This window comes from Vidua chalybeata, chromosome 7 (assembly GCF_026979565.1).
Source record: "Vidua chalybeata isolate OUT-0048 chromosome 7, bVidCha1 merged haplotype, whole genome shotgun sequence".
NCBI classification, from domain to species: domain Eukaryota; kingdom Metazoa; phylum Chordata; class Aves; order Passeriformes; family Viduidae; genus Vidua; species Vidua chalybeata.
Genome location: NC_071536.1, coordinates 32,581,537 through 32,596,664, shown reverse-complemented (window position 1 = coordinate 32,596,664; position 15,128 = coordinate 32,581,537). Strand labels below are relative to the sequence as shown.

General features: G+C 39.0%; 2 protein-coding genes across 6 annotated transcripts in view; one reads left to right on the top strand and one right to left on the bottom strand.

Annotated features, from left to right (window-relative positions):
- The first annotated feature begins 1,640 nt into the window (after nucleotides 1-1,640).
- On the top strand, nucleotides 1,641-11,737 carry MAP3K19 (mitogen-activated protein kinase kinase kinase 19). Its single transcript, XM_053948055.1, is given in 8 exon segments — nucleotides 1,641-1,677; nucleotides 2,183-2,267; nucleotides 3,048-3,289; nucleotides 3,875-3,918; nucleotides 5,988-8,429; nucleotides 9,582-9,731; nucleotides 9,947-10,644; nucleotides 11,652-11,737. Coding segments are annotated over 8 exon segments (3,765 nt in total). The 3' UTR covers nucleotides 11,719-11,737.
- A 1,526-nt stretch (nucleotides 11,738-13,263) lies between these two features.
- Nucleotides 13,264-15,128, bottom strand: part of CCNT2 (cyclin T2) — a 26,805-nt gene continuing 24,940 nt past the window's right edge. For all 5 annotated transcript variants that reach the window (XM_053948066.1, XM_053948068.1, XM_053948071.1 and 2 more), the window contains one exon: nucleotides 13,264-13,469. Coding sequence is in view for 1 of the 5 variants with exons in the window: in XM_053948068.1 (XP_053804043.1) it covers nucleotides 13,447-13,469 (23 nt within the window). In the remaining 4 variants the exon portion in view is untranslated. The remainder of the gene's footprint in view (nucleotides 13,470-15,128) is intronic.

The window sequence follows — 15,128 nt, the reverse complement described above, 5'->3', positions numbered from 1 at the left end:
GCCTTCCCCGTCGCTTGTGTCACCCGGGGAACGGCGAACACTTCCTGGCATCCAGCAAAGCAGCTCCCTTAAACACCCTTTTAACAGAGCTTGAGCCCACTATTCCTCTTTTATCCTGTCTTGCCCCTTAGCACAGCCTGTTACTTAAAAAAAAAAAAAAAAAAAAAAAGAGGAAATACCCTTAAAATCTGCGGCTAGAAAGGAGATTACAAATACTCGTGAGGGGACTGAGTGCGAAGTAAACATTACGTGGAAACATACCAGGCACTAAAAGCATAAACGGAGGTAAACATAAAGTAGAAACACGGTTTGGTTTGTGTGCTGAGAGATCTTGTGATTAGAGCCTGACGTGCTGCGGTTTAGCTCGGCTGTGTTTGTTTTCATAGGTCGCTGCTGCTCTTTGAATTAAACTCCTCCGAGCCAAGTTCCCCCGGGGTGAGGGGGTTACCTGGGCGACATGGTGTAAACTCAACAGCCCCGCGGAGCTGCAGAGCCTGTGGGAGCCTGCCGCGGGAATGGCTCCTGCGTGCTCCGCGCTCGGGGGAACAGCCGAAAATAAAATCAAAGTGTGCGTAATTGCTGTCGAATTCCTCGCTGGCCAGCACAGGAAGGCAGCTGCGAGCTGAAAATGCTCTCTAATTTCCCTTTGGATTGCTGTGCCTCTTTCGCTTTTCGCTGCTGAAGAACCGGGTAAGATTTGTAAGAGCCTGCCTTTTTACAGAGCATTCTCAGTTATTATTTTAAAGGGTTTTTTTTGTGTATTAAAAAAAAAAAAAAAAAAAGGAAGTTCGTAGGAAGTTCACCATCTGACTCTTAACAGGTGAACATAATGAGATGAACGTTGTAATGGATTATCTGGCCTTTAGCATGAGACATGAAGAGTACTGGCTTCTATAGTTACCTCTGTAGCTAATTTCACTGTCTTTGATTTGTATTCTTGTCACTTGAAAAACTGAAGTTCACTATGTTTTTCAGAAAGACTCCCAAATCCATTCAAACTATTAACTGGGATTAATTTTCTTTTAAGAATTAGCTTTCTAGAATTTCAAAACTCCCAATCCTTTGACTTAACCCTCTCATGTTTCTTCTTTACCAGTCTGCACTTTGGGTTTTTTCTGTGTTGTTTACACCACTGTCATCTTGTGGTATTGTTAGAGTTGGAGTTTAATCTTGGAAAAGAGAGTTGGTGTTTTTAGAATTATGAAGCAGCTCCCAGCACACTCACCACAGCCAAGAACAGTGGTGACTGTGTCAGGGTCAGTATTACCCACACACAGCTGTACTGACCAGGAGGGTGACAGCCAGCTCCTTTCCCACAGTTACTGCTGATTAGTCATAGGAAAAATACATTACAATCTTCTAATTAAGAGCAAAGTCCTTTCAAGTCAAATTCAACATAGCATATGTTGTGGTTTTACCTCTAAAAACCCTCTGAGCTCTTTGGTTCTGTGCATTCACAGGAAAGGGATAAGATGCTAAATTACAGTGCTTTGAATAATTTCAAGTACTTTTAAAATGTTTTTGTCTTACTTTTGTCTCTTAAATAATGAAATATAATGTAACACTCTGATTACATGAGTTGGAAATCAATTAACAGTTTTCTTTTCAGGTTTCTGGGCATTAATACATTTAAGGACAGTATGTCTGACAACAAACAAAAGAGGTGAAGCAAAAAAGGTAGTCTAACCCAAAGCTTATGTGTTTAAATTGTAAAATGTAGATCTGAAGATGGAAAAGGACAGTAACAACTTGAAATCTGGGTATTTGTCAAAACTTAGCAACCATTTAAAAAAAACAAAATCAAAGAGTTACTTTCCATCTCCGTAAAGGCCTAAGATTTGCTTTGTTTTTCATATTTTTAAATGCTCTGCTTCTGTAGAGTTTCTGTCAATGTTTGTCTTCTATTTCTGCTCTCCTGAGATAGGAGCTGTAACTGTCTTTTTTAAGATGTTCTTTGCTTTTGTAGCCCACTGAATTAATAAATTTACCAAAGAAATAAAAAGAATTCAAAATTATTCATTAACATATCAATGAATTACAAAAATTAGTGAAATGTAACTTACTCTTGTTTCTTTTCCTGTTACTTCTTTATAATGCTGCTTTAATGCCCCAAAATAACTGCATTTGCCATGTGTTACTGGAATTAATCTGCTTTTATGCAAATATTGATGTATTACTGCAGGTTGTGGAAGTGGTGTTGCAGTTCAGAATGCAGACAATATAATGGAAGAAATGGATCAGTCAGACAAAGCTCTAGGAAAATCCAGGTAAGAAGCATCAGTATTTAATTGGCACTTGGGTGTGCAGAAATGGCAATGAAGAAGATTTGTAGCCTGAATAAGAAAAATATTTCCTAGGTGTTATTTACAGCTCTATGTTGTGTAGTGTTTATCTCTTCCCAATATCAATTATTGGCCACTGCTGGAGGGAGGATATTGCATTAGGTGAGCAAATTATTTGGTAGAATAAAAAAGCCATAGTATGTGGTTGTTGACTTATTAAACCCAGACAATTATACAGCTTTAAGAATAACTTAGACTGTACTTTTGTACCTCTTCTCAGTCACAGTATTTATCTTTTTCCACATTTTTCATTCTTCAGAAAACAGGTGCCAGAAAACTGAGGCTTGTCCTTGTCCTCACAGCCTCTGTTTTTTCAGACAGGCTGTAGCATATTTTGTAAGTAACAAAGGCACACCTGATCTTCAGAATTCTTCTGACACACTCTCCTGATGATTCATAAAAACTACACACTGGAAGCAATCAATTTTTGTCAAGAAGGAGAAGGTCAACAATATGTTTTTACATTTCTCTTGTTGCTTGGTCAATATTGTTTGTCATTCATTCTCACTTGTAGTCAATCTCTGCAATGCAGTCTATTTCCAGGGAGAGTCACAACCCCAGAGATAAATAAAGACAAGACACTTTGGCATTCTGGGATCTTACAGACCTCTTGGTCACATTATTCACCAGCCATATGATTGTTTGAACTGGCTCCTTCCACTTATTTTTGCTCTGTATTTTGGTTATTTTTGTTTTGCCTTTTAGCCAAATTGCACCAACATCCAGAGCATGGCCAGACCAACAAGTGGCATGTTTTCCAAGTAAAAATCAGATAGCATTACCCAGGAGACATCACACTGCTTCACCTTTCTCCTCAAAGAAAGAGGACATGGGATGTGGCTTTGACTTCAGCTTTCTGCTACAGACCTCATGCCCAAAATCTAACATTTCAACATCATTTATGGATTTAGATACTTTCCAGATAATAAAAGCACAAATACAACGAAGTAAGTTCAATTTTGAAAGTCACAAATTTTATATAAAGTTATACATTGGTTGTCATATTGCCTTTATGTCTTTTGCTGTCTTCAGGGAGACTTCAGCCGTGTCAACCCTCTTCTTTAATTAAAAGTTTGTGTGTGTTTGCAGATGAGGAGATAGAGAGAGGCAGTGACAAATTTCACCATTCCTGGTACTCTGTGTAGTGAAACTGAACCACAAATGTGGAGTGAAATTCTCTGTGCCTGGAGTGATGACATCGTTCTCCCTCATACTGGCAATATTGATTAGCTACATACTGTAGTTAGCAAACATCTACAATTGAGAAGTATTTCTTTAAATTATTAGTGTAAAAATATTTTAAAATTATAGTGTTTTATTGTTTTCTATGGAAAATGGAATTGTGACGTTTAGTACCACAATTAAATTTCAACCTACTTCTTTTTTCTGCACTGCAGATTTATAGCACAGTCCTGCAAACCGAGACAGATCCTTGATCCCCTGAACACTACAATTTGAAATTAATTTATAAATCTGAATTGTAGTCTGTTTAAGAACATCAAATTAATATTTCATTTGTTTTGATTCTTAAGGGTTAACTGTAACAATGCTAAAAACCGGGAACAAGAAATCTGAGGTAAGAGGACATTATGTATAAAATGATCACTGGCAAAAGTATTATATCCTTTCAAAATCTTAAAAATAGAAATACTGAAGTAGTGTAGGTAGTTTGCTTAGTCTCAGGTGTCGTTGGTTTTATTTTAACAGTGTGAAATATTTCTATATTTATTTTATATATAGGTGTATCAGCAAATCTTGATGTGTATATCAGCAAATTATCAGTAAGATGTTACACCAGGGACTTCTGGAGATAAAAGGTTGAAAGTTCAAAGAGATATAAAACCTTTAGAAATATATAAATTAATTAAAATGTGCATCCTGTTTGTTAAATTAGATGTCTAGTTTTGCTAAAACCCCCAACACTTCTTTTAAATGGTAATTTAAAATTGAAGTTGAATTCTAAAATAGTCTTGATATTAGATGATTGATGAAAGTTACTGTGTTAGCAAATAAAAAATAGTCTTCTAGAATTAAACATACTTGACATGAGATTTTGTGAAAAGTGTAAATAGGAATTACACAAAATTTTTGTACCTAGAAACAAGCTCACAATTTTACATCTCAATACCTCACACCACATTAAATATGCTGTATTTAGAAAAAAGAGAATTTGGCCTTCATGTATATTAATTAATGCCTTTTGTAGAAAATACTCCACTCATTGAATCAGGTGTAAACTTCAGAGGTCCATCACAGAATACAACTGATCACAGGAAGAAATTGAAGAGAAGTATAGAAGTAGGAGCAAGAGTTCTGACACAGGATTATAAAAATGGTTGTGGGAAAAAAAAAAAACCAAACATTTCAAATGGAGTGAAATATTTAAGAAAAATAGTTTAGCTGGCCTTGTGTGATTTAATGCAGCTTTATTTCATGTCTTGGGCTCTGGTGGTTTCTAGAGGTGTGTCCTTTGGGATAAACTGAGCATTCATATTAATGCCATGCAGGCTGGACAAAGCCTTCAGAACTGTCCATTTCAAACCAACACATTGCTTTTCCTGGCATGTTCAAACCTCAGTTTGCCCTTGGAATGCAAAAATTTCCTGCAGATTGCAAACTGATGTTGAATATAGACATGCAAATGAGCACTCAGAGCAGATGACTGCGTGATTATTTCTATTGCATTCATATGCATAAAAATACTCATTTCCTATAAAGAACAGAAATACTATTTTCAGAAAATCATTCTCACTGTTCATCTGAATAGTCCAAACAAAGTACTCAGTTTCTCTGATCTGTACTCCTTCAAATGGACATGGTACCTTTCAACAAATGGGGAGAAGGGAGGAATAGTAAAACACATCCCTGACCCAACAGACTTCTGTGTCAGCTGCCTTTGGTTTTATCCATTTCACTTCACTGCAAATCGAGTGCAGACTGTGCTGTCTTCCAGTGTAAAAACTGTGAGCTAAATCTGTGGCCATTTAGCATGGTTTATGGATGTTTAGATTTAATACAATGTACCTTAAAGTCTATAAATAACTTGTTCAAATTGTTTTCTTCAGGGATGCAATAGCATTAGTTATAATGGTCTAGTTTTCCTTTTGAAAAATTGCTTACATGAGCTCTAGTTCCATTGGGAATATAATTAATGGTGTCAGCACATGTTGGAGGGTTACATAAAAAGATTTTAAATATCAGCATTAGAGTGGTGCTCTCATTCAGGGAGAGTGCACAGCAAGAAAGGCGCACTGGCACGTGAAGCCACTGCCTTTGAATTCCTGTAGCAAACATGTGAAGTGCCATTAGACAGAGTTAATAACTGACAAGAGGATTTGTACATGGGGACAAAACTTTTACATCATGGAGAATGACTTGTGCCTTAAAGCAAAAGATCCCACTTTTTGAACTAAGAAATACTTAGAAATAGTTCTGGATCTGAGAAAATTAATGCAAGTAATGTGAGAAAAAGAATGTATTTTCTCAGGAGTCTGATATTATACTTTATAATAGGTTTAATATAGGAATATATAAAAGAATAATAATTTTCCAGTTTTTTTCTAAGACTACTTGGCTCTTAGAGATTAGTTTTCACCTGTATCTGTGGTGTAGCACATTATTAATGTTTCTTTATGGAAATTACAGTTTCATTTGCCACCAGTGACATGTCAGCCTGTAAGAAAAATTCATCTTGCTCCTCTAAAGGATGATATTGTCAATGAAAGCAGAAACATCAAAAATATTTTCAATAATTTGAACTCTATTCCTCAGCCTATAAAGCCAGTTACTAAATTTTATCAGTATCAGTTAGACAACTTATTAAACAGGCACAGTGAAAAGTCATCAGAATTGATCATGGCCACAATTTCTGGTAAGTTCACTCCAGTGAAGGACCTGTACTACTTCAGCATTAACAACTGTGATAAGTGCCCCAACAACCAGAAGGAAGAAATCCAAAGCCATTTAAAATGGAGGGAAGCTGATGTAGCAATCCCCACTGAGAAGAAGAACCAGGTGAAATTCCAGTGTTCAGTGGTTTGTGAGAACATCGATCTTCTGACCCAAGCCAGGTTCTGGGATCAGAGTCATCCCCTCTTGAGCTCAAGCAATGCTCTGGTGAGCTGTGGCATGTTTACAGCCCAGACAGCATTTACAGTGTCCAGCAGCAGCAAGGCCTCAAGAGCTGGCAACAAGCAAAACGGAGCAGAGAATTGCTGTAGCACTGATCAGGAAGAAGAAAATGCTACAGACTTGATGCTGGATTATAAACCACAGGAAGATGCTGAGAGTGCCAACCTTGTGCTTTACAATCAGGATTTAGCTTCTTCCTGCAAAAATGAAGTGATAGAGGCCTACCAAGCCTTGGAAGATAATTCTGTAGTTGCAGTAATTCCCAGAGTAGAAGTTCAAGATCCCTCTGGAAAACAGTCGGGAAATCAAGTCTGTCTCTCTGAATCTGAAATAGAAAGAGAAGCAATGTCAGAAGCAACTTCAGAGGACCAAAGTGAGTTCGTAGCTGTTGCTCATGTTACACTCTCTGAACAAAAGCCAGCTAGGGAACCACACATTGCTGAACAACCTGGTACAAAAAAGGGTGGTGTCTGTATCCTGCCTCCTCATGTTCCTCAGAGCCTCAATGTTTTTGCTTACAAAGAAAATGACAACAATAAAATAAAGATTAATAGAAATAAATATTCATCAAAAGCTAAAATTAATAATAAGATAAAAGTAAATGAAGACTTAATTGCTTCTGGTGAGGTTACCACAAAATCAAATGCCAAGAGTCAGATTTTTCCATCTTTGGAACTGACAAAAGTGAAATCTGAGACTTCCATGAAGTGTCAGAAAAAAACCACTCAAGGACACAAAGGCCATGTTGCTCAGAATGCTCAGAAAATTAAAAAGCAAAGTTGCTCCTGCAGTTGCAAAAGTTCTGCTGTCTTAAAGAAACATGTTACTCCGCTTTGTCTGCCATGTGCACCCTCTGCTTCAGATTTTGTAGATCTGAAATACACTGACATGTTCAAAATAATAAATTCAGATGACCAAGGCCCAGGTATTTATGAAATGTTTGGAACTCCTGTCTATTCCCGCATGAGAGACCTTGACCAGCACGAGGGCAGGTTTTATAAAGGTGTTTATTCTGTTCCACCAGGAAGATGTACCTGCAGATCTACCTGCAGTAAAGGAGGAGAAAGCAGCAGAGTCAGGAACACTCAAAAGAAAACACATTCTAAGCCAAAGAAGACCATACCTGGTGCTAAACAAAAGCAGAAAGGTTTAATCAACAAGGACAGAAGGACCAAGCTGAGTGACAGCAACACAGATCAAGATAATGCAACAACTTCTGACTTGGATTTTCAAACACACACCTTGAGTAGCACAGCATTGTTTCACGGAAACACCGATCATCAGCTCACATTTTTAGAAAAGCTTTCACAGTCAATTAAGCAAAATGAAATATTTACAAATTCAAACCTCTCAACTATTAAAGAAGTTTCTTTGGAGCAGTCGTTAGACAGCCAGGATAAATCCAGTCACCAGAGAGCTGCTGCCTGCAGCCAGGATCTCCTTCAGTTCAGTGATCAAGACTGCAGAGAATGTGCTGCTCCAAGTGGCAGTCTGGTAACAGCAGAGCAGAACATCTGTGTGCCCCAGTGCAGGGGGGATGGTGGCAAAGGCTGGGAATCACACCAGGACTCCAAGTCTGTCAATAAAAGTGAGTTGCTCTTTTCAGATGGACTAGAATGTCAGTCCCCTACAAAAATATTAGATCACAGTTTTGCAAACACACCTCAAAACAGTGGTTTGGCAAATGAATTGACTCAGGCTTCAGTGATTTGGACAAAAAATGCCAAAAGCCCCAGTTCCCAGACAAGTCAAAACATTTCTTCCTGGTCAGATACTAAGGATGTGACTGATGAGCTGCTTTGTTGTCTGGCCAAAGAATTGCTAATGCTTGAAGAAAAAGACATCAACTCTTCAAGCACAAAAAATACATGTTCTAAAATACAAAATGCACAGAGTGAAGAAGAGGAGAATATGATGAATGGAGCTGGAGCAAGAATAAATAGTGCTCTAGAGAAGGTAAAAGTAATTTCTTCTTGTAACTTGCTAAATAATTTGAGTGATGCTTCACACAGGTTTGGATGAAAAATGGGAAATATATGCTATTAAAGAGATTTATCAAGTCTTTTTTTCCTTGGGCCAGCTGCCCACTGATTCTTCCAGTGCTCTATTGAATATATCTGTGTTAAAGGCTGCATGTCAGGACACAAGCCAGAAGGTACTAGGGCATGACAGGAATAGCTGCCAAAGCTTATATAAATTGAAAAATTGTAGTGAATAAAGAGAATAGGCTGTTTTAACTGAAGACCTTGTATAAAAAGGTTTTGGGCAAGGCAAGTGCTGGAGATCTGGACCAGGAGTATGAAAAGACACTACAAATAGTCTTGCATATGCAGAAGGGCAGTTACCTTGAGTCTCTGAGTGCAACTAGATACTTTCCTAGATATGAACCATAAGTATTATTCGGTTTAATTAATGCTTAATCAAAACTTCAAGCTCAGAAGGCTCAGATTTTGGCCCCAAATTCAGCTGCATGCCTTCACCTACTCAGGTGTTTCTCTACCAGTACTGCTTCTTCTTGGTTCTGTTAGCTTTTTGTCCATATAAATTACAAATCCATAAGGAAATGTCTTTCACTACATATTGATACACTCCCTTGTTCTTCTGCAGACACAGGTGCCAATTATAGCTCCGTTCTCACTTCTCCCAGGGAGATCCATGGCTATATAGGATAATTATTGCCATCTTTCTGAAGCAGTCTCTTCTTCCTGGGAAGTCATGGCCTGTTATTTTCATCAGAATTGTGTTACATGTGTTACTTAGAGCATGATGATAGCCATATTCACCCTTCAGCTTAGCAAAGTGTACTTATGAGACAAAAAAAGAGTCTATCCTGCTCTTTTAAGTGCTCTACCATCTTGGTGTCAATGGAAGAAGATGTCATGCTGTAACCTTCTGGTTATGCACTGTTGTGATTTATACTTGAAAATATTTATACAGTTTTACCTAGTACAGCAATTCTATCAATGACCTGGGCAATTTATATATATAAAAATCTGTAAAGCAAAGTCATGCCAGGAAAAGTGACTCCTTATGAAAAAAGGGGGGACCAAATGAAGCCTGTCTTTCCTCTCTGCTTTCTCCCCACACTGACCATCATCTTTCAAGCAGAATTGCAGTAAAGCTTTTTTGACTTCAAATGAAGAAAATGGTCTTCTAAACTTTGATGAATCACCTAAATTACCAAGAAGCAGTTTATCTACCAAAGATCCTATCATGTGGACAAGAGGAGAAGTCCTTGGAAAGGGAGCCTATGGCACGGTAAGTTAGTGTCTGAATATGTTGAGATGTATTGGTTGTCAATGAGCTACACTTTATCTCAAAAATAGCTGTTGTCCTATTCAACAAATGGGTTAAATGTTTTAGATTATAGAGGGAGATATGAAACATAACAAGCACAAAGATTCTATTTAAAATAAGTAAATACACAAGTTTTGTCTCGTATCTTGTTTTGATAAGTGCTGGTTTCACTGTAGGTGTACTGTGGTCTGACAAGCCAGGGACAGTTAATAGCTGTAAAACAGGTGGTTTTGGATACATCAGATCAACTCACTACAGAAAAGGAGTATCAGAAGTTCCATGAGGAAGTTGATCTTTTGAAGACATTGAAGCATGTAAATATTGTAACTTATTTAGGAACTTGCCTGGAAGACAACATTTTAAGCATATTCATGGAGTTTGTTCCTGGTGGCTCCATTTCCAGTATTCTGAATCGCTTCGGCCCCTTGCCAGAAGTTGTCCTTTGTAAATACACCAAGCAAATTCTACAAGGGGTTGCATATTTACACGACAACTGTGTGGTCCACAGAGACATCAAAGGCAATAACGTGATGCTCATGCCCACCGGGGTAATCAAGCTGATTGACTTTGGCTGTGCCAGGCGCCTGGCCTGGGCCAGCCTCAGCGGCACCCGCAGCGAGCTGCTCCGCTCTGTGCACGGCACTCCCTACTGGATGGCTCCAGAGGTGATCACTGACGCTGGCTACGGCAGGAAATCAGACATCTGGAGCGTCGGCTGCACCGTGTTTGAGATGGCAACAGGCAAACCCCCTCTGGCTTCCATGGACAGGGTGGCAGCCATGTTCTACATCGGGGCCCACAGGGGGCTGATGCCGGCCCTGCCCGACCGCTTCTCCAGCGCTGCCGTGGAGTTTGTGCACGCCTGCTTAACCAGGTATGGAGGCTCTGAACTGGAGAATGAAAGGGAAGATGCAGCTAGTTTGTATTCTGGAGATGGCTCATGGGAGCTTAGGTTATGGTACATATGACTTTATTGTAAATGCATAGGCTTTTCAGCATTTCAGGAAAGCCTTTAGATAAAAGTATATATAAAAGAGCTTTACTCGTTATAATGGTATAAAAAAGCCCTCACAGATTCTCTTTTTGTAGGTCTTATACTCATCATTTACTTTCCCTGTAATTTTCATACAGAAACATGGCACCGTTGAGTTTTGAACAAAACCTTTGATAAATTTCTTTGCTGTGCTTTGCTGTTCCAGTATTGTTTGAGTTTGGTCTATGTCAGACAAGTTGTCTTAAGGACAGTATTCTAAATGGAAGAACTTTCACTTAATTCTTGTCTTCTGCAGTGGAAAAATTTATTATCACTGCCAGTCCAGGAAACACATATTTATTTGAAATGTAATACTTACTAGAAACATAAAGTTCTCTCTGTAAAACCCCAAACCACTGGCACTCACACATTGTAAGAATTATTTTTGCAGTGTTTGTTTTGTTTTAAACAAAACCATGGGCTTCTTAAAATACATGACATTGATTGGAGATAAGAGGACAACCTGATTGACAGAGGCTCGAACAGATAATTATCACCTTTCTTAAATACATTTTTGGTGCACCTGAAATAGCCAAATCAGCAGAATTATTCAAAGATTTGCAAGGAATTCAGGGCAATAAATAATGATTTCTTTAATAATAATAAAATGTTTGTTTTATAATTAATAAATTCCAACAGTCTTTTCCCTTCAAGCCTCCCTTCCTTTCTATCAACTTTATAAAAAAAATCCTTAAAGTGAGTAGTGAATGGATAAATAATAATAATAATAATAATAATAATAATAATAATAATAATAATAAAGGCTAATTTTGCAATTAGGTTTTTACAATTACATCACAGGCATACATATTCATTTTATATACTGATTTGTGGAACCTTCAATGCAGAGATCAACATGAGCGGCCTTCTGCTCTGCAGTTGCTGGACCATCCCTTTGTGAAAGGAGGACAGTGAATTTTTCACAATTCTTGCCAAATGAGCGTATATTTTCCATGGAAAAGATTTTCAGTTGTGTAAAAAAGACCAGAAGGAACTGGACTTTGTGTGACAGCAGAAATACTGAAGAACAGTCATGTTCAAGGAGTCTGTTATTAGGCAGCGATGATTAAAGAGTACCTGCTCTGTGCTGCCTGTCCTTCACTGAACACAAGGCCACGTTGGGTTGTATTTGGAGAGACTTAAAGGGAAAATAAAGTCACCATCACTGCCATGCAACAGGCCAGGTAAGCTGGAATGTCTGTAAAATCCTATGGAACAAGGATATGCTTCTAAAAATCTGTAAAATCCTATGGAACAAGAGAGCTCTGCAACTTGGAGATGAGTTGGATGAGAGGAACCTCAGACCATCTACTGGCATAAATGGTACTGAGGTTTTTATTCAGTCAGGTGGGCCCTTTTAACTGGATGGGCACTCAGTCTGTAGCTGGTGAATAAGTTTTTTACATACATTGATCAGCTCTGTGTTCCTGAGGCCCCTGAAGACACTGTGCTGATAATTGCAAGAGATAATTATCTAAAGCATGGGACTGCCTGTTTTAAATGAAATAGTGCATTTTATGGGCACTTCCATGTCCCAGAAGTTTGAGGTTGGAAGGGGCTCTGGAGATGTTCTGGTCCAGCCCCACTGCTCAGAGCAGGGCTGACTGAAGCAGGTTGCTCAGGCCCTTGTCCCATTGACTTTGAGTCTGACTATGGATGGACACTCCACAGCCACTCCAGGCAACATGCTCCAGTCTTTAACCCCCTCATGCTAAAAGTGATTTTATGTTTGAAGACTATCTTATAGGTCTAGTTGTCCTGTTGTCCCTTGTCCTGTCACTGCTAGCACTGCAGAGTCTGGCTCTGTCTTCCTTACCGTCCCCATGGGGTGCTGATATCACTGAAAACCTGAAGTGTTTCTCTGACCACTGGAGTGAGCACTATCTGTGACTGGATGACAAAACAGAGCCCCTCTGCACTCCAATGGTCTTTACACTTGGCAGAACTAGCTACTACTAACTGCACAAAATTAAATAAAATCTAAAAAGCATTATTAAGTATTAATAAAGCAAAAAAAGCAGATATTAGTAGTTAGAATATCCTTTTGTTGATTTGGCTTCTTCCTATCAAAATGGGGTAAATCTTTAGACTTTGTGAGCACCCAGGCTCCAGGAAGAGAGGCACTAAAGCTCAGCCCTACAACTGTTCAGAGCTGAGCTCTCAAGAATCCAAGACACTGACCTCAGTGTCAGCTCTGATGTAACGTGAACATTGTAAAACCAACTTTCCTCAGAGTGCTGAACATCTTAGTTACTTAAATAGCTTTCAAACTTTATTTTATTCCAGTAGTCAGTCAGCCTCCTGACTTCAGAGAGTTGTCTAAACTTTATAAAAGCAAAGAGAAATCAGTATTTCTAGCAAAATTCTTTATTAATAGTTTCTGTAGGTATAATGTCACATAACAATGACAGAACATTATGCCAGTATAAGAGAAATCCTAACATCACAGTAATCTTCAAAGTTCAAGCAGTTAACAGTCCTTTTTTGAGGAATATCAATTGGTGCTCATGCCAGACATCCATGGCAACATCATGTTAAAGTTTCTTCACGTTAAAGTACCTTGCAGAATAAAGGCAGGAGCCTGGGCATGTGAGCTCTAGTGGGATGTACATAATTCCATGGTGTGTACTAATTCTTCTCAGATTAAGGTAGAGTCTTCAACAAAGCTGCAAAGTAAATATGAGGCTTTATTTAGCATGAAATGAAACTGAGATGAGAGTCATAAGCAAGGAAAGAATGGGAATGCTCTAGAATATATAATTAATTAAAAAAAGGTCAGCATTACAAACCCCCCTTATGCACAGCTTACAAGCAAAACTAACATCTCTTGTTAGAGTTCTCCAATATTAAGGTTACCAGTTATTTGCAATTTGTCATGTTTAATCCAGTTAATTACACTGAAAATAGTCATTAGAGGTTTGTAAAACTTGAACCTGAGTTTTTAATCAAAATGCGAAAGCACATTTTTGCTTTTGTTTAACCAGGCTTCAAGAATGAGGTGTCAGTTTAAGGCCAGCACTTGCAACAAAGGTATTTCAGTTGAATCAGAGCTGTGCTTGCAGCAGAGCTCAGGGCCCAGCACAGCCAAAGCAAGTCCTGTGTTAATCTGGGGAGCCTTGGGTTGCTTGGCTGAGCCAGTCTGGTGGAGCAGCCTAGAAACAAGTCTAATTTTGCATATTTCTTACTTGATGACATCAGAGATTTTCACACCAAAATCCAGGTGCCTAATTACAGGTATCCAATGTAACAAGGGGAAAGGGAGTGAAATCCTGAAAACTGTTTTTTTTTTTTTCTTGAGACTGAGCTACTCAGTGAGCAGGGTCACACTTTGCTTCATTATTTACAGTGTTAGAGCAGGGCAAGCTTTGCTTGTTTAAAGGCTGCAGCCTTCCTTTCTGAAACCAGTAAGGACCCACTGCAGTGCATGCAGCCTGCCAAGCACTTGCTGTGACTGCGGCTTTCCTCAAGATTTGGAGCTTAAATCTCAGCAGCTGAGGACGCAGCGCTGTCCTGGTATGACTCTAGGAGTAGCCAGTGTTTCTCTCACACCCTATCGAGAGCCGTGGCTCACGTCTCAGAAGGGCGGGGCCACAGGCAGGCCAACCCAGCTATGTTACACTGCACTTGGAACTACCACCAGCAGTAGGATGTAAAAATTTGCATCTAAAAATGCACACATCTACCTCTCTTTCCGAGGAAGCAGAGTCTCTTGAGATTATTTGGGTTCAAATTTAGTGCTCTTCCACAAAGCTCAGTGGGAACCGATGCAATTTCTACACCGCTCCTATCAAACCTCTGGTTCTTGCATGCAGGCAAAGAACCAGAGTTCTCCCAAGGAAGGGCCCCCAGGACACACTCCAGTGCCTTCTCCTCTGTTTTTCCCTTCCCACAGGGACCTGCACCAGCTAAGAAATTTTAGAGGTGTTGTCAAAGAACACAATGCCTGAACTAAGGCAACACCAATGTTGCTGTTACAAGTGCAGGAATATAGGGGAGTCAAACCCAAGCACTGAGTATCAAGGTTATCAATTTAGTTTGGATTTGTTATATCCACTTCAGAAGCCAGAGAAACAGTCACTCCCAGTAGCAACGGGAGAGAAGACTCCTGGCACTTTTTATCTCTTTAAGGTTTAAGGAGTTAAGCCTTTCAGAGAAAGGAGGCATTAACTAGCTAGTTCAGTCTGGCATAACTTCCAAGGCTCAAGACATAAATTTTTAGAACTAATTATGCTTATGTGCATTTACATCAAATTAAAGGAAGCAAACAAAGTCTTTGTCCAGCCACTTTCCCTGCAAAATAAGGATTGGGAACCCTTCCCTGTAAG